Source organism: Rhea pennata, chromosome 4, assembly GCF_028389875.1.
Source record: "Rhea pennata isolate bPtePen1 chromosome 4, bPtePen1.pri, whole genome shotgun sequence".
NCBI lineage: Eukaryota > Metazoa > Chordata > Aves > Rheiformes > Rheidae > Rhea > Rhea pennata.
The window spans coordinates 24,405,900-24,432,083 of record NC_084666.1 but is presented as its reverse complement, the minus strand read 5'-3'; the positions used below and the strand labels follow the sequence as shown (position 1 = coordinate 24,432,083).

The 26,184-nt window shown below is 36.9% G+C and overlaps 1 protein-coding gene across 4 annotated transcripts in view; it reads right to left on the bottom strand.

Moving 5' to 3' along the window:
* TBC1D1 (TBC1 domain family member 1) overlaps window positions 1–26,184 on the bottom strand; it is a 114,016-nt gene that overhangs the window by 30,631 nt on the left and 57,201 nt on the right. The window contains exons 5-14 of one of the 4 annotated variants that reach the window (XM_062575429.1): window positions 22,857–22,961; window positions 22,114–22,246; window positions 20,620–20,711; window positions 18,862–18,972; window positions 16,280–16,408; window positions 13,961–14,047; window positions 11,802–12,091; window positions 9,986–10,114; window positions 7,847–7,966; window positions 6,530–6,669 (exon numbers count right to left, since the gene is read on the bottom strand). In XM_062575429.1, coding sequence (XP_062431413.1) covers window positions 6,530–6,669; window positions 7,847–7,966; window positions 9,986–10,114; window positions 11,802–12,091; window positions 13,961–14,047; window positions 16,280–16,408; window positions 18,862–18,972; window positions 20,620–20,711; window positions 22,114–22,246; window positions 22,857–22,961 — 1,336 coding nt within the window. Of the gene's footprint in view, window positions 1–6,529; window positions 6,670–7,846; window positions 7,967–9,985; window positions 10,115–11,801; window positions 12,092–13,960; window positions 14,048–16,279; window positions 16,409–18,861; window positions 18,973–20,619; window positions 20,712–22,113; window positions 22,247–22,763; window positions 22,805–22,856; window positions 22,962–26,184 lie in introns of those variants that run through there. The other 3 variants (XM_062575430.1, XM_062575432.1, XM_062575431.1) reach the window with 3 other exon arrangements.

Genomic DNA, 26,184 nt, shown 5'->3' with positions numbered 1-26,184 from the left:
AGAAAAAAGAAAGTCACTAAGAGAAATCGCATACACACAAAGCCAAAAATCAACTGATGTTACAAACGCCCCTAAAAGTCTAAATTAAAAAAAAACAAAAACCAGAAGCACGTAGTATAACTAATCTCAAATACCAAAACCAAAAGATTACAAGATTGATCTCTGACTAGAAGCTGAAACATTGTAGATAGAAAAGAAGTCCTTGTTTTATTTTTTATAGAAGCTAAAGGGGAAGAAGTTCAAATGTAATGTTAGACTATTAACATGTTACTAACATCACTATGGAGTTATTTACACATGAATCTGTAAAAGCCTGCTCTTCTCCAGTTACATCTTTTCTTTAGGGTTAATAAGCCAGGTAAGACAACTTAATGAGAATGTGGATGGAAGAATTCCCATTAAGCTTTTTTGCACCAGACTGTTTTTCTTTGTTGCATTTTAAACATAAAAGAATTAAAATTAAACTGCCCAAAGGAAAGGACTCTCACCACATCCTTAGCTCTATCCAGACTTTGTACTGAGATAGTGCAATATGTTCTTTCATATATAACACAGAATGAATAAGGAACCGCAGACTTCTATAACCAAGGATATAAACACCATTCATATTGTTTTATGCAGCTGTCTGGAATATTTGACTCCATCGCCAAACACAGAAAAATGACTGGAAGTTGTCAGAAAACTTTGGATATGGAGTCACAAGAAACAAGTTCTTGTGGTTTCATATATGACTTAAGATAGCTCAATATGGACTTCTTGAAAATTCAGGTATTTCAGCACAACTGTTTAAAATCAACACTAAGAGATGTTTAATGTTTGTTTTTTTCTTACAAGGATCTTCTTCAAAAGTAACTACTACTTCTAAATTCATCCCATTTACCAGCATTATCAAGCTTTCAGAAATGCCTAATATTTCAATGGGCACAGAAGCTGTCACACATTATGCATGGTACTGTTTATATCTGAGCTCCTACACAGCAAATCAAGATTATGAACATATGTACGTTCTGAAAAGGGAAGGAACTCATCAATTCTAATAAACTGGATAGATACCTTATTATTCATAAAACTAGTTATCAGTTAATAATCATTTTATTGCCAAAAGAACCATTACAATAGTACTTGAGGAAACAAGTAGTTTATATTATGTGAACATTCCAAGTACACAGCTAAGTAGAGAGCCAATGCAACAGTCTTACAGTATTTGCAATATCATTACAAAGTGATTCTAAAAATATTTTTGCATTTATGACGGCAGAGACATAATCCTCACCACAAAACAAACAGCATAGTTGTTAGCCACAACTGGTTTTAAGAAAACCATTTTTCCAGATCTGAAGAATTGTACAGAACCTTCTTTTCACCAGTTACATTTTAAGTCTGCTACCTCTGTCTGCCAGAGAGTGAAACTCTCTGCATTCTAATACTTGAATATATTTTCTTCCCTTTATAGAGAAACTTTCTTGTACTTTTTAAAAGAAAACTTTTCTGCAAGGCAAATTTTCAAATACTATGTTCTAAATTGTTCTGGCTAAGGTTCCTTTTCCCACCAGATTTTTGTCCCTGACAAAAATCCAATACCAAATATCTCATTCCTGCAAAGTACAATTTCTATTAAATATATAATCGCATTCCTCAGTACCCCCCCTCAAAACAGATCACTCATTCTCCAACCCGAAACAGCCACAGCTGCCAAAAAACATGTTAGCTACTGCTAACACACCTCCCACATCAAGAAAGCCACTGCAAGCAGAATTACTTTCCCATCATTTATTTCAGAAAACTATACTCACACACCCTTAAATCTAACATTTGATTTTACTCTGCTGGGAGTTTCTGACAATCTGCAAAACAGTTTTCCCACTATGAGCAATTCTAATAGTCATTGTGTGAAAACTGTAGTGAAAATACCTCACCGCACAGAGATCTGTAAATGCAGAATAAAAGTATGTAAATACACCGCTGCACTGCAATGCAGGGTGAAGTTTCGTGATCACTCTCCACTGAGCTAAGCACATCCTGCTCCTAGAAAGGGCAACAGCATCCACCCTCAGCTTCCAGACAGGGGCTTCTGCCTTCCTCCTCGCGCCTGCTCTCATGCTCCCACAACACTGCTCGGGGACAAGAAAACTGATCCAATTGAAAACTAATGACCTTTGCTGAGTGAGCTCAAACACTGGCTGGTTTAAAATGATCACCAAATTATTCCCTCATCTTTTCACCAGAAAAGAAAGAGAACTAGAAAGTCCTAATCTACCTGCAGGGATGCACTGTGACTGGTATTAGACAGCCTCTGTGCAACTATGAAGATTGGCTTGCAAGCAAGGCCTGTAGATAGCAATGGCACGAATCACAGAACTGAAGAAATACTTCTACTATTTAGAAGCTTTAAGAGACTGTATGAGAGATTCAAGGTGAATTTTGGGTTTTCAGATACAGAAAACAATGCCCCGAAAAAGCTTAAGAAAGAGAGATGAAAAAATTCAGCTTTCAAAATAAGTATTATACTGTAACAGATCATAATACAGTAGATATAATACAGTAGATTATGTCAGTAAAGTGTACCCGTTCCATCCCTCTACCTTGAGGGACACAACACTTCTCCACAAAAAAAGAAAAATACTAAAGAACAGGGCACAACTGAATCGTGTTTCAGCCTGGCAGCGGGAGAAACGCTGCCCTCCAGTGCTCCTCACCACCTACAGCAGCAAAACTGCTCCTATCCCATATGATGTGGTCTATTTGTTCAACAGCTTTCCATAAACAATATTCTTTCAAAAGTATTAAAAGAAATGTTTTGACCCATTAGAAACATTCATCTTCCAAAGCCTTTTTTTTTAATCTTTTTTCCAAGTATGAATAACTGAATAACTTCGTCAATGTGCTAATTCTAGCAAAAAAAAGCTAATCAAACCAGTCAGATGTACAAAACCCTTCTGCAAAGGAAGGGAATCCATGAGGTGAGCCTAAATATTTGAAATTGCACCTTGCTACATTAGAAGTGACGTATTTCAGCCCCTCTAAACTTCTAGCTGCCAAGTGGAAAGCAATAAAAGCCGCTCCAGTTCATTTTGTCCATGCAGAAAACCCCTCCTAGGTCCCCGAACTGGAGCTCGGCCTCATTTTCAAGCTTGTTGGATATTCTGCAAAGGGCAGATGGGTGTAAGAGGCTGCCCCCTGCGAGGCAGCAACTGCTACCATGCTTCTCCTACACGGGCTGTCGTATAGGAGCTACTCCCTTGCGCTTCAGGGCTGCCTAGCAATGGTGGTGGGGGAAGAGAGCTGTGTCTTGTGATACCTTTTATCTTGAACACTTTTCATTACATTCAAGAGCTGGGGAAACGGGAGAGCAGCAGTGCTGCAAGCTGTAAGTGACTGGGAGAGGGGAGGGCACATGCGATGTTTTCTCTTTTCTTGGTAGGTGAGATTCTTCCCTCGCCTGATTGCCGGGCTCGATCTGGCCACACTCCCACAGGCGAGGTGAGTACACCAGAAAACATAATGCCTCACGTACATAAAAACATTCCTTTGGTTGTTACAGGATGTCTATTTGCATTAGTTTCTTAGGTCTACTGATTTAGAGCTTCATTTTCCTCCAGAACTAGAAAGAAACAAACACCTTCCTTCATGTGTAAGGCAAACGGCACACTTAAATGATGGTTTCTGGGAAACACAGTGTGCTCTCTACTTTGTCTCACGCAACGACACCACCAAAGCACAGCTAGCAGTCACTGTTCTCCAGCTGAGCTAAAGGAGTGAAGGTTTAACTCAATGAGCACTCTTACGAATACCTATTAATACCTCCTACAGAAGTACAGGGTCCGGAGGTGCAAGTCAGTGGAACTCACAGGGCAGTCAGCCCCATGTGGAGACTTTGGATATCAGACATCTCTCAAGCTCAGTACCTTGTAAGATTAAATTTGAAATTTCTACATAATTATGTATCAGTTGTTTAGGTTTTTTATTAGTATCGTAAATACTTCATCATATCCTGCCCCCAGTTAACCACATAGGAAGTGGCAGTGAGTAAAATGCCTCTGGAGATTCAGCTCACCAGCTGCCAATACAAAAGGGTTCACCGATGTCAGAATCTAGATCTGTCTGTATAAAGCTTAAAAAATGTCTCTATTGTTCATGACATTTTACAAGGGCATATTTACTAAATACAGCCTGAAGAAGTTAAATCTACAGGGCAGTTTCATTCGGCCGACAATGTCAACCCACACTGGGTCAATGCAGTATATCGTTTAGGCATACTGGTGGATTATTAATATGAAGTTCAGCAAAGCAGACTATGCTAAACTTGTAAAACTTTCTATCACCTCTGACTCAGAGATCTGGATGTCTTAGTTGACTTACTAATTTAAAAATTCCCAGGCTTTTTTTTCTTAAGGTTTCCCTGTAGCGTACCCTGGAGTGGTGTATGGACTACTGCACTTTAATGGAGGAAATTGGCCAATGGAATCACCTTTTATAAAGGGAAACTCAATGCTCCCTTGTTTCCCTCTCTTTCTGCCTAGTTTTGCAGGATGTAATAAAACATAGTATCTCTAAAATCTCTAAAATTCTGTCTGTCCAATCTAATTGAAATTGGCCTTTTAGTCATATATCAGCTGTTTGCATAAATTCTATTTTCAAAAGAAATCAGTCTAAAATAATAACAGCAAGAAAGCCTTAAAAAGAAATAGAGCAAAAGCAACTCTACATGTAACCTCTTATCAAATCAAGAAACTCCACCACATACGCAGCTTCTCACTGGGAGAAGATGAAAGAAAAAGCAACAAAGTGATGATGCTTGATTGCATTTTCTTTGTATATTTTCTTTGGAATTACAGAAGTTAACTACGGTTGGTGATAATCAACCATTAACCAGTGTAAGATCCCCTGTACAACAGGTCTCTTGTTCAACACTACAGGCTTGAACAGGGGTGAGTATCCTTTGCTTCCAAAAATGTTCCAGAAGGAGATGAGATACACAAAACTCTGTATGCAAAAATCTAGTACTTGCTTAGGGGGTGGTGGTGGGGGAGAAGTAATTGTCTGATGTCTTCCCTCTGTTCATAAACTGAATACGTACATTGGAAAAAAAAACAGAAAAAGAAAACAAAGAGTGGAGAAAAAGGTCAGATCTTCTAAACTGCTCCTCTTATTAATAGCAGTTCCTGTTTTCTGTTCTGACCACACTTATTTTTCCAACTATTCTGCTTATCCAGTGGTAGGTTGTTAAGATTGTATCTTGCTACTATTATGCCTTACTAAATCTCAGAGGAAAAGTTTCAATGGGTAATTTAGTTTTTTTCTTTTTTCTATTTAATATGGGGGAAGCTCTGTGGCTTTCAAAACCTAGTAAGACTATTTTCAATAACAAAATTGTGTCAAACTTGCAAAAATAGTCATTTCACAGTACAGCTGAACTTGAATAGCCCTCCATATGCCTTCAGATGTGCCACTTTCAAAGGAGAGTGTTTCACATCCATATGTACACTTACATGCCCTTGAGATCATTTAGTTTTGAAGTACGCAAAATTTCGGAGGTCTCCACCTGCATATACAGCTTATCCCACATTAAGTCCAGCTACATTGCAAACAATACATTAATGTTAGAAATGCTCTTGAAATGTGCAGTATCCAGTTAGCCAAGGACATTTCTCTTAAGAGGCAAGAAAAGTGTCTCTGTAGCTATCAAAACTGACAGCTTCCCCACTACTTCAAATACTGAGATTATATATATATAAAATAAACTACTTCCTCCTGTTCCTTGTTACTTTTTTATACTGTGGCCTTACAGCAGTGAGAAGGTAGAATCTGGAGAGCCTAAGCTCCAAAATGCAACTTTTAGTGACCCAGAAACCATTATTTGTTGACATTGATTTGTTTCATTGAGTCATTTTTGGCATCACTGTATATTGTACTGTCTGACTCGCAAAAGGTGAAATGCATGAAGTGATGCACCCTCATACTCATATAGTGATTTTCCCTGTCTGTGGTTCTTTAGATCTAAAGAAATTCAAGAAATAAATAAGGAAATGGTAGGTAGAATGGCTTAAGTGCCAAAGCATCACAGACTGAAGAAGTATATGCAAGGCCAATTTCAGTCTGCTATTAAGTTTACACAACTCAACTGAAATCATAAAAGAAATTTAATTCCTTGTGCTAATCCTGGGTATTTCTAGGAGGCTTTAGTTCTATGTTCCAGCATGGAAGATCAAACAGAAGCATTTCCTTCTTCAAACTAATACTTGGTGGTGGATTTTTTTCTCACCCAGAAATCATTAAACAGCACATATGAAAATCACTCCTTTGCTAGGTAGTTAACACAATCAGAACTATGTTACATATGAAGCTCAAAAATAAAAATGCAACAGCTGATGAGCTTGATATGACCCAAAAGTAGATGGAAAACTGCAAAGACAATACAAAGAGAACACCTGGCAAATCTGACACCTGGCAATATTAGACAAAGCAACCCACATTTCTGAAGTCACATCCATTAGCAACATTTATGGGAGTAAGCAAACAAAGACTTTACCATCGTATCGACTGGGAGAATCGCATGCTTTCTGAGGGGTTGCCACTCGCAGGAATATCTGCTGTCTCCACGAATGCCGCCGAGTCCTTACAGGGCTGTCAGTACCAACAGCCTGCTGGCTGTGTTTGGATTCGTAGTCACTAAAATTGTGGAATACAAAACAGGGCTTAGCAGTAGGTTACCTGAATCTGCTAGTTACAGTGACACATTATATACAGTGAATATAAAAACAAAAACCATCAGCCAAGGAGTGCAGTGTGCTGTGCACATGCTCGGTCAAGCTCTAAGTGTTCGGTGGGTGAAACTTGCTCCTTGGCAGCAGGCTTATACAAGGCTGTACACACCACTCAGGTTCATCAGCAGGGGCTGACAACTCCATGCAGTCTAAATTTTTAGTTACTTTTCAGCTTTTTTTTTGCAGCAATGCATCAAATGCACAATGCATTGAAGACACGTGCACATACGCTCTAAAGTACTTTTACCATTCTTCTGTTTAACTGCCTTCCACAAAATCTTGCAATTATTCATAAAACACAAAATGCTGTTGACGCCTTTTACCAGCAGACATGAAGGAGCTTTATAAACATAAAATAAAATTCCAACCTTCTGTGAACTACATACAGAGCATACTCCTTCAGAGACACAAACTTGGAGCAAATATTTTAACATCTGTGTTCCCATATCACAATCTGAAATAAGTAACAATCCAAGGAACAGTTTCCAGAAGCCTTGGATGCTACTCCTTTGATGTAATCCACTAACTACATACAGAGTTCTTTTTGTCAAAATATTAAATAAAATAATGAACAGCAATGCTGTCATCCTAGTAACTTTCACCTATTGTATCTTTAAATACTTCAATCCACTGCTTCATTCCAACCCTGTGCTAAGGAGCTTCATGAGCCTTTGTTCAAGCTGAAAAGGGTAAACGAACTTAACTCTGGCAGCAACTGGGAGTAGCAATTACAAGCCAGCAATCATTCTCTCCTTCCACTGGAGGACCCTGACATTGTTTAGGATGAACCACGGATTCTATAAACTGAAAACCTCTAACAAAGTCCTTTGGCCAGAGTAATCACGAAGAACACAGATGAAAGTTGCATCATCACAACACCAAAATAAAGGATTTCTGCAATCTTTACAGGAGAAAAGTCTGGGATAGCTCCACCCTTTTCACAGCAATCACATGCAAAATACATGCAAGTGAACTGTTGCACACACAGTGTTTCACAAGTGCAAAAAGCATTCGGAACATTTCAAACAAAGAAACCTTTGAACAGTACACTTTTACCTTGAGGCTTACAGAGAGAACCCTACCTTGTTGTGCTCCTAAAGTCAGAGGTGTTATTTTCATCTACAGGAGCCAGAAATTTTAAGAAATTTGGCACAGAAGAGGAAGAATGAAGCTTTTTCCTTAAGGCAGTACGGTAGGAGATGCTGAGAGTGCAGTTGGGAAAAGTGTAGTTTAGAATGAGGAAGCATAAATGCACAGAATAAAAATAATATATATGTTAAGTTTCAAACAAAAAGCAGCTAACTCTTGAAGGCAAGAATACCAAGGAAACCAAGATCAAAACTAAAGCTATTAACAAAGTGCTGCTTTGAAATACATACTTGGGCCAACTAAAATGTTCCAATAAAAATAAATCTACTTCCAGCAAATTTATTAATCTTTGCCATACCTCAAGATTTCCAGTGCATGTTTAAGCAAATTCCTTTAATCTAGTAAGAACTGATGTCAACTTTACCATTGAACATCCACTTAAATATAAGTTTCAATGACTGACTAAGTTTTGGGAAAAAGGCATAAGAAAAGTTGACACTGATATTCACCATGCTGACAAATGGAAAATAAAACTTCAGCAAACAGCATTTTGTAAAGCATTAACAAGGTTTTATTCAGACAAGCTTGGAGGCTTTAAGATAAAAGCTGAGTTTTCTGACTGATTATTTGAGCTTTTTGCTCTATTTATGCAACAGACAGAAGCCCTAATCAAATTTCATTAACATTCTTCTGGCCAACATAATTCCTGGTTCTGTGCTTTCTTTTAAGTAATGAGCTCCCAGCACACTCTGAACAAGGTTAATACAAGGAAATAAGAACCACTCAGTTAAAGTCTCTGTGCGGAATGAAAATCTAGAAAGTTACATGGCTGATAATGCTAGAAGACACATCTCAGAAAAGCATACAAAGCAGGTAGGAGAACTTACTCCTTATGAACTACATTGTAAAAAGAACTGATAAACCATAATGACATATCTGTATGGCATACAGCACTGCCTGCTAAAGAAAATGTGAGTGGGGATGGGAGAAATACTTTGGGATGATCACTAGTATGAAGTGAAGCAGTTCTTTCATAGCTAGTAACGAGCATAAGAAAAATAAAATTGTAGCATGGTGTGCCTTGTAAACAGGTTTCACTTACAGCTGGATTGCAATTGAATTAAAATTGTGGGGTAATTTCACTTAAAGAATTAAAATAACCTGGACAGTTTGATTTTATTGATTTAAACTCATTAACTTACTTGATATCCCTGTCAACCTAACTTCTAAGTCCCGTTGCTTAGAGGTTCAATACAGTGTACCCTTTAATAATAGGGAAAGGAAAGAACTTGCTACTTTAAATGCAGAATCTAGTACAAAATTTACTTTGAAAGAACACACTTCTGAGAATTTAACCTGCGGGATTCAAATAAGGAAACATTAGTATGGTGTTCAGAAGTAGGTAAGTATTATTAAAAAAACGAGTACAGTGGACATGGTAGATTCATATCCCACCCCCCTAAGTTATGCCATACATTGGAAGTAAAGCCAAATTAAGAAAAATGCTATTTAGTATTTTTGGCAAATACAACTTTAAGGTTTTCATGGTTAAGAATTTTAGGGAGCTCACTGCTGCATACTTTCAGGGAAACGAAGGGTTAATGTTCTTTTCTCATATTTTCATTCTAAGAAACACAAGTTAACAGAAAAATAGCATCTGATACTGGTAAAGGTAACCAAGACAAACATAGGAGCTGCTTTTTGAATCTGCTCACCGCTATCCAGCTATTGCTTCCTCCTCTTATGTTGTTAATTTGCCGTTAACATCAAGCACAAAAAAAAAAAAAATATATGAATATGCTTCTGTGTTACCATGAACGAAACAGAACTGATTGATTCAGGAGAGAGACAAAGCTGGATCACAGGTTCTTGGCAACTAAATCCCTGGCACAATTTAATCAGAGCTGTTGTCTGCTGCATAACACAAGCAACTGATCCCAAAATAAGTCATGTCTGAAAGAATTTCATTTCAATAGAGCAAAAAATTATGCCATGATGCAGTGCTACAGTCAGTAGCAGAGGAGTTGAGACTTCCTCAAATCCCCCTGAATTGTTATTTACACTGCAGAGCCTCGTATTTATGACACAGTAAAACAAACCCTACCCCAAACCACAGAGAGTGGCTAGCTCACCTCTTCTGTGCAAAAGGCCCACTTTGCTCTCCACTTGCGTTATGCCTTAGGTACTTAAAAAAGTTGGGTGAAGAGGCTGAGGGATTAAGACGAGCTAGAGTAGGAGAAGGTGCAAGTTGACCGGAAGAACTTTTAGATTCGCCGACAGACGTGGTCAAGCCGTATAGTGGGGTTCCAGCCAGACGGACGGAGTTGGGGTAACAGAAAGAACAAAACACAGAAACAGAGGGGTGGGGAGTTGGGGGTAGAGAGAAAGAGAGAAGTGAAATTGTTTTAAAGTGACCTGGCCAGTGCAAATGCACTTATTTCCCATGTTCTTCTCAGCTAAGGCTCTGTGAGAGGCTGAACATTGTAATCCAACCAGAAAAATCTCAAATATATACTGAGAGGCTTCAGCAAGGCATTTCGGCATATGACTAAATTTAAACTCCAAAGCAACATCAGTAATACCCTTTTCATGTGCTCCTCCTTGGTGAGATGTTACACCTTCAGAAGAACTGAATCTCTTTATACTTTGAAACAACTTATGGATTGGGGTAAGCTGTTCAAAACACTCGTTCACGACTGGTCTTAAGCCAATCCTTGCTGTGATTTTTGAAAACCTTTAGCAGAATTTTCTTTAAAGTTTTCCATTCCCCCCACTTTTGTACTTTAACAGTGAGAGATAAGTAACGGATTTCTTTTTGACTCGAGTTACGTGAGGGTGCAGGCACATTCAGATCTTACTGAAAATTATATCATCAATCTCAAACAGCAATAGCCATACTTAACTTTTAGTTGCTCTACTATTTTAAAATAAGAACTGATTGAACAAGCAGCCACAACTGTCAGGACAGCTCTCATGTGGGTAGCACACCAACAGGACACAAGCTCTAAGTTGCACTACAAACGCATTCTAGTATTTAAGAATCAAAAAGATTCAAAGAAAGGACAAAAAAGGCATCCCCAGTTATGTATTCTAATACTAAAGTGCTCTTTCTTCATTGTCATCACTTATTTTAGGCATGTTCTTTTACTGCCCTGCCTCCTGCAGGGGAAAATGAGCTGGAATATAAACAGATTTCCTACTGTCTAACTTGTGGCAGTTTTGGCAATAAAACAGAAGTCTACAAACAGAAGAGTTTTCATAATAATTGAAAAAAGCCAGACAGAGGGAGGGAAGAAAACTGTCATAAAGTTAAGAGGAGATTTTAGAGATGTAGAGGCACACTTGTAAAGGAGGATAGCTTGAAGAATATTTGCATGAAGCCAGTCAGTAGCTTATTTTTGTGAGTAAAACCTACAAATGCTCATTTAAAAGGGAGGGAACTCCCGGACAGGAGTTCCACCTCTGTCAAAAATTAGGCAATTTAAGTCAGTTTTGTATCTTATTTAAAGTCTGGTATTAAATATTTCAAAGACAAATTTACCAAATCATAAAGTTTTCAGCATCACAAATGCTACAGCATTTCTCTCCATGAACAGAGTACATAAAAGTAGAATTTATTATACTGCTTGCAGATCAGAACAACAAAAATTACTGAATATCGCTTTTAAAAATATCACCTAACTCCTCAGGAGCAATCCTGTATTGTGCTTACACTTATTTTTGTAACATTTACTTTGGAACTGCATGTTTTTATGTTTGTTTCATCTCCCCTGCAGGACACACAGAGCTAAATGCATTTTTAAACAGGATACCTACAAACCTCAAAAAGAATAAAACATTCCTACGATGCATTTGTTATTCACTAAGAGGACATACCTGGTATGCAATTACCATCGCCAAATATGCCCTCAACAAACCAAATCATATCTTGCTTTCAGTAAGTCTTACTTTCTCTCGTGAGGAGTCTCTGTGCTCACAGAGTGATACCTCATAAGTTTCCTCTGCGGAACAGCTGGAGACTTTTCAACAGGCTCCAGAGATTCCTGGCTTTCCGTTGGCAAATGGCTCAGGGTGTTTGCTCGCCGTCGAAAGCTTTGCTGAGGTAATTTAACAGCCTGCTCAGTCGGATAATTATCCTGGTCACTGCAGAGATCACCTGCCGAGCCACTGGTCTTGACAGAGTTTTCTGTAGGAAAGGTAGGAAGCCTCTCTCTCTCTTTTTCACACAGAGGTGGTTCCTAGCAATGGAAAAATTATGGTTATCAATATGTGGTGACAAAAATTGTTTTTTGAGGTTGTAGTTCCATGTCACACACTCCAAAGAGACCTGCTTCAAATCTGGACATTTTTATCATATCTCAAAGACAGAAGCATTGCTGTCTTATGGTTTAGTTGTTAATCAAGTATGTCAACAAATCAGAAAATCTCTACTATATGGAATACAACAAAAATACCAAAAAAAAGTTTCAAGAATAATAGTATTTTATAATATGTTGAGGACAACTCAGAAGAAATGAGAAGTGAACAGATTGGGCATGTTTGTGTAAAGTGACAACAAAGAAAACGGAAGCATTTCAGAGTACTGGATGTTTAGCATCCCATATAACACCATAAGATTCATCTTATAAATTCTAAATCTCTAGTCTGAGAACTTGCTTGAAGGACTTTGATCCTATGCCTGTGCCAGTTCAAATCTACGAACTTCTTTCCCCCCCCCCCACCTCATTTTCGTCTTGCAAAGTTGGCCATTTAAAAAAAAAAAAAAAAATATGAGCAGGAAGGGCAGACTTTTCATGGCAAGTCCACTAGGTGACTTAATGCTAGAGCATTACAAAATTAATAGCTATATCCAAGGCTACATCCAAGCAGGAAGACCATCTTTCTCCTCTGTGATGTTTGTTTATATTGTTTTATTCAGACTAAAAGTTTTCTAATCATGTAAAAGGAGGGAAATATTCCATTTTTGGTTCAGTTTTGTAGTTCTTATGAATGCAATCCTGCATTCATGGCACATACTTTCAGTGCTGTCAGATTACAATGATCAGATCAGGATCACCAGCATGGAAATTATTGCAGTGGTTTTGCTTAACATTGTTGCAAGATTTTGATGATGTTAATAATATCATATTTTATTTCAAATATATAGATAAATATAAACAATAAGAAATACACATACTGCATATTTTCTCTATCATAAAATCATAGAATCAGCAAGATTGGAAGGGACCTCTGGAGATCATCTAGTCCAACCTCCCTGCTCAGCAGGGTCACCTAGAGCATGTTAGACAGGGCTGCATCCAGGCAGGCCTTGAATATCTACGGTATAGATATTCTATACTATAATAGATTTCTAATTCAAATGGAACCCTGACTGCAGCACTCTTTTGTAGTGCAGGAAATGCACTGAAAGGCCGAAAGGCGAACTGAAACTTCTGGAGAACAGAAACTTAGATTTAATATGAATCCTACCATGTCACAAAGTACGGAAATCTGGTAGAAACTCTGCAGATAACAACTTCTTACATGTTACCATTTCACTAACATGTAACTGCTATTTCTTAATCTAAATCTCTCTTATTAGTAAACAGCAGGCAAAGTTATTTTGTTCAAGTTGTTCCTCAGAGTATTCAAAGACATCCTACATATTACACATATGGAAAGTTATCTGGGTAACACATTTGCAAATTCAAAAACTTGCAAAATAGCATCAAGTTAGGAAAAAAAAAAAGGGAAAGGCAGAGACTGACCAATGATGCTGCCTACAATGGATGCAGCCCCATCAGCTTCAGAGGGACTCTGCACTGGGAAAAAGACCACTCTGCAAGTGGCAGCAGGATTCTTACCAGTAAGAAAAGCAGCACACAGCTACCCCCTACTCTGTCATACTGCTTTTACCATTCTGTTTGGCTGTTCTGTGGTCTATTTGTTTTCACACACAATCAGTTAGGCTGCCTACTCACACAAAATAATCAAAATAAAATACAAAATGTTCAGACAAAGAACAGTTGTATGATCAGCTGCTAACTACATTTCACATCTGACTAGTTGTTTTAGGGAATATTAACTGAAGCTTATAAATATATACCTTCACTACAGGCTTTACTTACTTTACTTGTGCTGCTTAATGTACTGGACATGGAGCTCTCCAAATCCACACTACCAGAACTGTCTAGTGGACCTCTGGCTTTACTGCCCTATAGAAATAAAGCACACAAACAATTAGAATTATTACACAGAAATTCTCTGATACACTGCAACATAAAAATAAGAAAGATTTGCTTGAAGCAGTCAATCTGTAACTTCTGAGGTCACTATCAAATTTAATTTTCTTTTTACTTAAGAGGTTTCATTCAGAATAGTCACTGACATTTTAAAGGATCCTATGCAATTAGTGAACTCTGATAATTTTGTGCCTGTTTCTGGACACAGGAGCTTTTGGATGCCCAACTCTTTTATGCGAAAATACATACATACACACACACACACACATCCTTTCTATGATATGTACATATTATGTATTGCATGCATTGCACTGTAACTATTGTTAAATTACCTTCTGACTATTGTTAAATTACCTTCTGTGGTCAAAATAGGAAATTTTCACTTAAGTACTTGTTATCAAGATACAAAAAAGAGGAAAAGGCCGTCTATTACAAAGGACTGAAACTCGTATCAATTAAACGCAAAGTCACTTTTGGTGACTACCATTTTAATTTCTACAAATCAGAAAACATAAGCAAATATTTTTGCATAATCTCTTAATTCCCGATGTTGTTATGTAATTGAGAGAAATTTCAAGAAACCTCCTGAAGGATTCTCATGTGCCTACACGCCTATGGAACTTTTATCTTCCTAACCTTAAACAGTAACATTACTTTATGTTCTGAAATAAAGGCTTATGTTCTCTTTGAACTGTTATTCCAGGTACAATTTAATAAATTGCTATTATTCATGATAGTGAATATTCTTTCTCTGAACTCCAGGCAAAATGTTTTATCTCAGATCTGATCAAAATTAAGAAATTTCATCAACACAACTATGAGATGAAAATGCAAATTATATACAGCTGTGCTCATATAAACACAATTTACAAAAGTCTGAAAAAATGGCAAATATTAGGACACTAACCAATATTAGTGTTAGTGTAATTACAGTAATGTTTCACATCCCAAACACATCCACATCAGGATTTCATGAGGGTGAACTCTATAAATGCTGTTCAGGATGTAATGAGGGAAGATATGAAGCTAAAAATCCTAGCTCTATGCATAATTTTAATGGAAAATGTGCCATTTTTTGCCATTGTCACTTGTTTCATGGGAATAGATTAGGTGTGAAATGAGCTTTGAAAGCCTAGTTTTAGCAGTACAAGTTGAACCTATATTAAAAAATATTTTGCCAATAAAAAGCTAGATCTAGCTTCAGTTCATCTTTTTGGCTATGAGAATGCCCAATATATCTTCTTTAGTATTTGTAGTTTTCTAGCATGTATCAATTCTTGCTTATTCTTTGTCTGAAACTGGATTAAAAAATTAGAATATTTTTTTTCAAAGGGAAAAGTCTTTTCAAGTCTCCCACTATCATCCTCTGTCCTTTTCCTGAATGCATTCTGCTTTGTCCTGTATCTGTTTTAAAAAGAGGTGCAAAACAAAGAATATTCAAAGAGAAGGCATTCTGCAGGGTTAAGCAGTGCTTGAAACCTGACAACTGATTTGTTCCCTTAATGAAATACTTAACAGTATTTTCAGCCATGCATTCATGAAAAATAAACCTTTTCCTAGTGTTTACTTGGAGACCACTATCACACCGAAGTTGTTCCCACCAATTGGTATTGCCAGAGACTGTTTACAACAAGTTTTACTTGATGTGATATTGTCCAAATGCCTGGATAACATTAGTGCCTTCTGAAGTTCTTTACACTCCTTGTGTTCAAATGCATTTAACACATAGTTAAATGTGTTAGTTCTTGCATTTAAGAACTATAATGCCTCATTATATACCTGGTCTTCTGGATCAGTATTAAATATTTATCTTATTAAGAATCTTTAGTCAGTTCTAAAATTATTTCTTCCTACATAATAAATGAATAATTATTGTTACTTTTTTGAACCCAAAAGAGAACTAAAACCATAGTTATTTTTCAAAAAGTTCTCATGCTTGAATTCATACTCACTTTTCAAGACGCCTATATACACTATTTCTTCATCTAGAAATTAGTTCACTTCTTCTAAAACTTGGTATTTTCTTTACCAAAGTCAAAGTTTGTTTTGTCTTTTTCTAGCATGCACACCCAAGTATTTTTAATCACTCTCCCTTTAATAGCCACTTAGCTACAGTCTGGAAAGCTGTAGATACGATATATCTAGCATTCAAATAAATAAAACAATGAAATTATGTTCAGAGACAATAAACATGAAAATACTTACACGTGATAGAATATTTTCAAATGATTCTGTCAGAGATCTTTTTGCTTTGTTCTTTAACATATCTAGTCTGAATCTTGGAGTACTGCTGGGCACCTCATTTCCAGCATTCTCAGCAGGGGGTTGTAAAGTCTGTAAGTTTTAAAAAACGTAAATGTGAAATACACAACAGTATGGAACAACATCTCAATGAACAGTCTGCAGATTTCCTGCAACATAGATCAGTGCTTTCTCCTGCAATACTTGACTTCTCATGCCTTTTTTCCCTACTGATATTTATACTGATGTTTACCAAAATACTCTAAAATAAGATCAAGAAATCTATTTAAATTTTTTGTTTGTTAAGTAGAGTGCAGAAGAATTGCTATTTCCATAGAAATTTATGGCTCTGCTGAAAATATTTCTTCAGTGCCAAAGTGCAATTTTATAAATTCTAAACACAAGTAACAGATTGGAGATTTCTGATGAGATTTGGTTTTCTTCAGTCCTAAAATTAATCAAACTAGATGAAGTCCATAGTTAACAAAACCCCTCTGTGTCTCAATTTACTATAAAACTGGGCTTTCTGAGGGCTAGGGAGATGTATAATAATGCAACTCCTCTACATATTTCACCAGTAGGAACACTTCCACTTTAAAGCCAAGAGTCATTTGAGTAGTGCTTTTTAAATAAATACTTCAACTCATTTTTAGAGCTTGTGAACACAACCATCACAAATACAGAAATGATACTATGATGCAAGCATTATCACTCAAACCTAACGCTCACAGTAGAAACCAGAGCACAACTCTCAGTATTATTTTGGGGGGCTTCAGCTTGAGGCTTCCAGGTATCATAGTCTTCTCTACCTGGCCTACATTTCAGGGACCTGAATGCTTGTCCTTTGTAACTACCACCATGTGCTATTAGTACACAGACAGAAAACAGCTCTCAGACACTAGCACATCATCATCAAATGAGACTGTACATAATTTTAAAGCATTCTATTTCCAGGGTGACACAATGAGATACTTCTGTATTTTCCTTTTAAATATTAATTAAAAAAAGGCGGAGGAAAGCATGAAAATGAATATCTGTGCAGAAAATAAAGGAACAAAGATACCAGGATATCATGGGTTAATTTCCAAGACAAATACATTGCCAGAGCACAAGTTCAAAGGTATCTGTTATTACACAGCTCTGGAGACAAACGATCAGAGTAAATATAAAATGCTATGCTAAGGCAAATGACAGACTGAGGGCAAATCAACTCTGTTCCTAGAGCCGTGGCATCTCTGCAAGTATCAGATTAACCAGTTAAGGTTCCAGGAGTTGAAAAAACAAACTGCATCAGGCCCTGGGAATACTCAAATCATGCCAGAGTTACATTATCTTGTTTCCTACACACCTACTTCCAAGCCATTCATGATTGACAACTATTTGAGAGTTGACATTAGTCCAAATGAAAATATTTCAGACATGATGGAAAAAAACCATCCCAGGCAATGTCCCTTCCTATCCTGCTCAAACTACATTGTTTTTTCCCCTAAATTCACTTATTTCTGAAGAGATGCCTCAAACAAAAATCAGAAAACAAAACATGCAAAGTTTTCTTCCTGCCTTCTCACAGGTCAGTAATTAATCCTTAAGTCACAAAAAAGAGAAGAGATTAAAAATTTGAATCCATAGTAAATGAAAAGTGGGTCTAATCACTCTCCATATATTCATTTACTAGTTTATACTACAAATAGTCAATAAGAGGCATTACAGCAAATTTATCAGCCAGTGGTGGTAGGAATCAGTCAAGATTTTGGAAAGGGTTAAACGATCCAAAGTGCAAGCTTTCAGAGAACGGCTGCTGAACTCTTTCTGAAACACAGGCCTCCTTGAGGTGCCTCAAGTTAGCCAGTCACAAACTAAGACATCCAAAATCATTAATCCTTTTTGAAAATTTTAATGGTGCTGAATAAACACAGCCAGTTAAACAGCATCAGCCCTACATTCTCTTACCTGTTCTACTGTGCCTATTCCTTAACAACGCGATAAAGAACAAAGTAGGTCGGGCCTTTGGAAACACATGAAATGCTGCTGTTTCTGCAGCAATGGGCTCCTCGGCCACTTCTCCTTCAGGCCACTTCAGTGGTCTGCATGAAAAAATAACTTCCAGCTATTGAGCACATGCAACAGTCTTCACCAAAAACCCATTCCAATGCTTTGGCAGCACACCAGCTCACACAGAGACAGACAGGGCAAGTGCCACAGTTTAGCTGACAAAATACAAGGTTATTTTTTTTATATATTCCCTGAGATGTGTTGAGTTTCCATTGTAGCAAGAAGAAAGAAACAACCAAATTAGTGGTTCACCTAATTACCCCTCCTAGGCCTGAAAATAGTCTGTACCAGGCACTGTAAAGCATATGACATAAGTCTATTTTGCACTTGACAACAGCCTATAAATCTTAAGTAAAACCAGCTTTCACCACTTCTGACTGCTTAAGGTTCCAAAACGTCAGTGATGGAAATCTACTTTAGGGAAAATTATAAAAGTGGAACAGGAGATTTTTCCCAACTGCTCCTACATGAACAGAAACTGAGGGCTTACTCACCTGCTTTGCTTCTCCAATATGAACATGGTCCCTCTGTTTTTCTTCATACATGTTTCTCAAAACAGAGATAACCAACTCATTCTCTTTTTGATCATTTCTTGGTCTTAATTTCTTTAAGAAAAAAAAAGCACAGGTGTAGCAATTACACCACTCATGTCACTGTTTGCAAATACTTCACCCTTTTTGTCCCTACCAAAATGCAGTTGGCGTGAGGTCAGGTTTAACTCAGTTAATGCTCCCGCATCCATCCACTAGAGGACACCAGTGGCTCGAGCCACGCAGGCGGAGAAACACCTGAAGCACCTTTCCCCAACGATAACTTCACCGTGGGAGCGAGCCTTGCTCTAAGCAAAAGATAAGGCCAGCTAACTAAGACAGAGAGAGCTGCAAAGAAGACTTGAAAATATATTTTAGCAATTTGTTTTTGACAGATACAAGTACAGTTCTGTGTTCGCAGCACACACGAAGTGCTGCCTTTCAGTTAGCAAGAAGTATGTGACCATTCCACTACGTATCTTTCTCATAGGAAACTTTATTTTTGGGAAATAACATTGCTATTTTAAAAAACCGGTGCACAAAAGAGTACCAGGTGAAGATACTTGTCTCTGCAATATTCTATTTAGATTTGGATTATTACAAGAGAAAACAGTTTAAAAGACAATTCATTACAGAATTTAATCACAGAGATCTTCTGAAAAGCATATATTGTTTTTAATCCTACTGATGTAATCCCACAGGATAAAGTAGCTATTGCTGGGGGAGCACTTTGGATTATTAAAAGTATTCCAAGAAAGACAGTTATCTAAAATCACAAATCATTATTACAACATAATAAGCTATGACGAACACAGCTTTCAGGCACATCCACTCAAAAACTAACTGAAAAAATATTAGCAGGAGAAACATACTTTACTCTTGGTTTTGTCAAGTTAATCATTTGCAGACTCTCATCAAAAGTGATTCACAGTTACGTTTGCTTCCTGTGACCACTAGAAGCTCTGGCCATTAAAATGTAGACAGAATACTAAAAAGGTAATAGTGCCAGTTAGCTGCTAAATCCTAAAAAATTAGCTCATGGAATGACTCTCATAGAATAAATTCCAAATTTGGTGTTGGATGATAAACTGTCACACTGAAACATACAAAGAAAAAAACTGAAATGACTCAAGACAGGAAGGAAACATTATTAAAAAGAAACCTCTGAAATTTCCTAATCTTTCTATGCTAAACCCAATGACATTTCCTACAACATTCAGCCTCTGTCTTAAATCTAGCTGCACCTTCCTCCATGCTAACCTGCATTTCATCCAGAACACAGAAAGTTAAACTTCTTAGTTAGTCAGACAAACTTAAATATTAAGATCCAAGTTAAATATTTAGCATGAAATTTTCTGATTTGGAAATATGATAGTAATTCGCTTTGGTTAAATTAACAACCGAACATTCTCAGAGTAAAAGTTACTAACTTCACCCACAAAAATTTGCATGTAATTTTCCTCAGCTAATAGTCAACAATGTAATGGTAAACAAATAGTCTTAGGAAAAAGGAGTAAAATAAGCTGATTTTTATCAAAATATGAGTTTTTTAACAGCTCTGAAACAAAAATGATCCATAAATTAAAGCACAGGGTGATTAATGGACTATTAAAATGCAAGCGAACAATCCACAAAAAAAATGAAAATAATTTTGGTACTTCACACTAATATTAGCAAAAACTATCCTTTGCTCATAGGCCTTATGTGAAACAGAAAGCTTACCTTAACCTCTTCAAAAATTGAGGCTTGTTCCTGGCTATTTAGTGTTGTTAGATGCTTCTGTAGTTCTAGTTTAGTTTTAGAAGGATGTAGCCCTATTAAGAGAGGAACAAAACGGAATAAATCACAGGATCAAATTTGTCAGAATAAATTCATCATATAAATATGTACAAAATTTAAGCTGAAATTCACTAGTTTAGCTGACCCCTTGCACTGATTTCAGAACAGGGCTTTAGAAAAAACTTACGTTCATTTAAATCTACCACTGAATTTTTACTCATGTCTTTAAAGTAAGAGGCATGAACGCTTTGTGATGAGGAGATCTGCTGAGCACAGACCAGGATTATACTCCTTAGCTGACTGAGAAGTTTCCATTATCACACATGATAAAATAAACCCACAATCTACTACGTTTTAACAGATGGTTTTTTGGTGTTTTATGCAGTACTGGTTGCATTTTGTTTGTGGATTACATAAATATATGCTACAGATTGCTTTTTCTCTTACTTTTTATCTTGGCCTTTTTTGAAGAACAGAGTATTTATTGCATTTTAGTAAATTTTTTCTTTGCCTTTTGTTGAAAACATTTACTGGGAGTCTAAAGCAGACCACCCTCTCATTCAGATTATATTTTTTTTGCTCTCATCCTTGATTAAATTTCTTTTCTACGCATTCTGTGAAAAAAAGTAAGCCATCAACAGTGTTTTGTACTTCTGAAGGAGAAATGCCATGATCAGAAGCTGAAGTAGACAGCATAATTAATGTCATTAAGATCCATTTGCCTTCACAGTATTTCTCCAAAATCATAGCTAGCTAGTTGAGACCAAAAATAGTGTGAAATACACTTTTGAAAGTTCTCCAGTTTCTTCAGAGTAAGATCAGATAGGTTGTAATCCAAGAAATGACTGCTGTCTGATCTGACAAGCTTCTGTTGCCCTTTATTCATCCCAGACCTTCCTTAAAAACCCAGTTGTGAAATTTCCTCAAAAGAAAATAGTCATTTGTGTCTTGACCTTGCTTTCCCGGCAACAACTACGATTCTAACGATCACGTTCTCATATAGGATTAGAGGTCACCAACACAAACAAATATATTAAAAATCATTTGGGTCACCTTTAGTGGTAGTATAATGCCATTGTTTAATTGGATTCAAAAGGACAGCAGCTATTGCCAGCATATATTCTTGAGAAATTCATTATCTACAATTTTATGTGTTTATACAGCCAAGAGAGCCACGGTAGCTGTAATTCCATAATATTTAGACTCTTAATTAGTTTTTAAAAATCAACTGAAAACACAAGAAGGAAGCTAAGCTTTTGTTTGAAAATTATCTGCTAGACAACTTAATATTGCAGTCCTCTAAATAAAGAGATTGGCATTCAACCCTCCTTCCTACCTAAATTAATATGCAATATCCGTTGACTTTTAAATGTAAAATTAACTCCAAACAAAACTGTTGGAAAACAAACTTGAGCAGAAAAATCCTTTAATTCTCACCTTCTATCTTTTCACAGAGTTTATGCAAGCTTTGCAGAGGACATCCTTCACAGAGCTGAGGCTGTGTCTTGGAAGTTTGTTGCACTGCAGCTACAGTGAAAGCCTGTTTCAATGTCATCATGATTTCATCAACCTGAAAAAAATGGAGTGCAGCAAGAAAAGAACTTCACTTCTCCTCCACAGAGCTTCTGCTTCTCTTAATAACATAACACAACCAGTCTTTTAGTAATTTGTTTGGGAATATGTTTACGGTAAAAAAGAAGAGCCGTTGTTGTGCACAAACACACAAACAAGACAAAACTCACTGGCTGAAGTCATGTCTCTTCCAGAGTAACCAATTTTATTATTTATTAGTCTAATAAAAGATATTGCTTCTATCTAGAAACCTTATCTATGGTAAAAAAGATTAATACAGCTGTGGGGCACTAGCCTGACCTACAGCATAGCAGTGTGATCCTGATTTTCTGAAAAACAGATGTACTGCACTACCATAAAAATCCTTCCAGATAATAGGCATATAGTCTAACTTTGTTTTTGCAAGGAAAGGAAGTTTTACTGGATTTGAAAGGCGATTATAACTTCTGCCTTAAAATAAATAAATAAAAGTTCCCAGCAGTCTGCCATGTTAATTACATTTTCAAGATAATTACATTTCTGAATGAAGCAGGATTTGAAGACAATCAGCAAAAGACACACAGCAATGAGCAACAGAAGAGATTAGGTCCTTCATTTCTCTCTCTTACCAGTGCTTCATCCGTACACTGAAACACATAGCAAACGAAGTGGAAGCCTCCATTTTCTGAAGACTCTCTACAGATGAACCCAAAGTGATCCACATGTCTAATTCCCTAGCACAAAAATAAGAGTAATGAAGCAGTCATACTTACATTAAATGTTTTGTACCTGTAATTTCCACAAGAAAAACATTGCACACTCAACATCATCACAGATACATCTGCTATCTGCGTCACAGCTGCATTGAAGTCATCTGGCCATTTCAAATCTATTCTGTTAGAGAACCTAGTATTTCATAACTCTTTTATATTTCATTTAAGTCAGAGGTACTTTTTATATATATATATAAGTTATCTACAATAGACCTATTGTAGAACACAGAGATGAAGAAATACTATTCAGTATGTATTTTATTCAGTACTGGAAATGGCTTGGAGAGAAAGCTCTTTTTTCTATTTTCTCCTTTGCTTAAACTGTCACATAGTGGCTCTTAATTGTAAGAAGAAATAAGAACAATAGAGAAAAATGAATAAACAATTTTTTCTTTACCTAAAGAAAAGCTTGGCTAGTTAAAAATGAAAGTGGTTATATATATTACCAAAATATTATTAATGAAAGTATTTATATCTCCTAAATGGAATCCATAGTCAGAGAAAGACCAAAGAGTAGAAAAGAAAGCCTAGAATTGGAGAAAAGTCACACCTTAACATCTTCATACAAAATACTAAATTGATTATCCTTAAACTGCTGGTCCAAATCAATCACATGTTTCTGCAATTTCTAGATACAAATGAAAATTTCTAGATACAAATTTCAAAAATTTACCAGAAAGATATAATCCAGTCTGGTCCTTACTTCATATTATATGTGATTATACAATAGTTCTAGATTTCTGCAGCTGCAGTAAATTTCACAGAGCATAGTCTACAATTTTTATTCATCTGTAGTATCTGGTATCACAATACAATTTCTCCCAGAATAAACAGAAGAAAAGATAGTAAACTGCTCAACAGTTTGTGAATGTTAGATTTCTTGTAAGGCCTACTGAGGCAACAGAAGAGCAAATAACATTACAGGCAACACTGATCTGATAAAACAGTCATTGCTAAAATGCTAAATGTTTTCCAAAGGGAAAATGGAACACTGTGTTGGGGTAGATAAAGAAGAGCATTAGTATAGTTCCTACTAGGAAATAATGTACTCGCAACAGTAGATGAGCAGTAAGTCCTGATGAAATGCTCAGAAAGTTGTTGGACTGCTGAAAAATTTTCTTTTATGAAAAAAAGCTTTCAAATGAGTAAAGTTAGGTGCTCCTAGGACACATCTTTGTGAACAAATCTTTGTAAAACTTATTATGATGAATTATACACACAGTGCTAGAACTTCTTATACAAATTCAATTGCACTCAGCATCCTTTTAGTCTCTTCTGATCACTTTTACTTTGCACATACTTTTATGTCATGGCACAAAAATTTTAAAGTCAGGCAGAAAGAGGCAATGGACTCCTAAATCAAAAAGTCACAATGAGAAATTTCATTGAAATTTAAACAACTTGGATATGGCAAGCAAGACTTTTTTGTCTGCTTTTCCTTGTTAATACAGCAAGTTATTCTCTTTCTAATTTTATCAAAGAGAAAAAAATATAAAATTTGAATACTTCTATAAAGCAAAATGGCCAGGTGGTCCAAGAAAAGAGCATCAGACATCCTAAAGCATTCTGAACAACATTTTCTTATTGTTCTAAATACTTATGGTAAATCTTCAGAGCCTGCCAGCTGCATAAAGGAGAATGATTTAACTCATGTGGAAATACCAGCTTCTCAGTGTGACAACTGCATATAAAAAATAAATGCTTTTTTACACAGACAAGCATCAGGCACTACTATACCACCAGAACAAACAGATTAAGAGAACTTCCAGATGATGTAAAGTCCTCAGCTCCCAAACTTCAGCTCCAGGGATGTCCAGGCTAAGCATTTCAGGAGGAGGGTATGTGACTAAGCAAGAACAGGCTGATGAAAGCTGCAGAAACTTTCCCCATCGCCAACACAAAGACACGCCCCGAGCATGCTATGGCTCTCCCCCGCCTCTGCTGTCCTCTGTTCTTCTCCTGAAAAGCTGGCTGCAACAGGGGAAGGCGTCCACCTGGGATCCTCGTCTGCCCATGGATCTGCGGTGTACCAGGACGAGAATTTGGACCAAGGAGCTGCCAAGTGCTCTTAAGCATCAAAGTCTGGACACTGCACCATGACCATATACTCCTGCCTGCTGCTGTAGTATCTCACTGATGGATTGGGCATTCTGAAAATTAAGCCCTGATTCTGGTCTCCCTTATGCTTTAACTCCAGTGTCTCCAGAAAAAGACTAATTCTGAGAATTCTTGTATGATCAAGATGAGTCTGTAAAATTGTTCTGTAGGGTCTTCTGAAATTTGCATTCTTCAGGGGAAAAGTCCTCTGTACCCTAATACCATTCTTCACCCAACTGACAACATCTGCCCAGCAAAGCATTTCTCAGACATGAGGGGAGAACTCAATCAGAACCTCACTCCTTCGACTGCTTTGAGAAGCGTAAGAGAAGCACTGACTGCTAGGGCAAGTCACAAAGTCTGCCTAACTAGCCCCTGCCTGAGGAAAGGGAAAATGAGGATAAAGATTCCCCTGGGATCAACAAGTTCTCTTCAAAGCTCTTGATCTGATATCATGTAAACATTTATTCTAAATTTTTCATAATAGGCAAATGTGTGCCTAATGATGAAAATCATCCTCAAATTAAAAAACAAAGCTGTATCTCAAAATTATTAATCTAGAAGTAAAGAATAGCAAATTGCAAACCTTATGTTTTAAAATGGATAAATTAAACTATTATAAGCTTTCCAGCTTTGCCCCAAATATCATTAAGAGCAGTGTCTGTGAAGCACTGAGTATTACTTCACTACACAGCAAGCTAAGTGCAAAATAGTTCTCAGTGCAAAAAAGAGTGGCAAAATTCACATCTTAGTGCACTAGATCTTAGCCTCAACTAAGGCCCACAGTACAAATGAGCACTGCAGTGGTTTAACTGAAACTGAAAGTCGCAAGTGCCAGTACTGCTTCTGTCTGCTCTCCCAGAATGGCAGGATTACTGGGAAGGAAGAGTCTTAGGGAGAAAATAACCTACCAGTAAGTTCCCCACAGCAAGTCTGACAACCTTTATGGTACTATACACAAAGAGGATCAGCTCTAGTACAATAAACTCCCTTCCTTCTCTGTGATTCTCAAAATATTGCAATTGCCTGAACTGTCACATGCTCTTGATGTGCCAGTGACTATTCTGCCGTCTCACACTGCTGACCC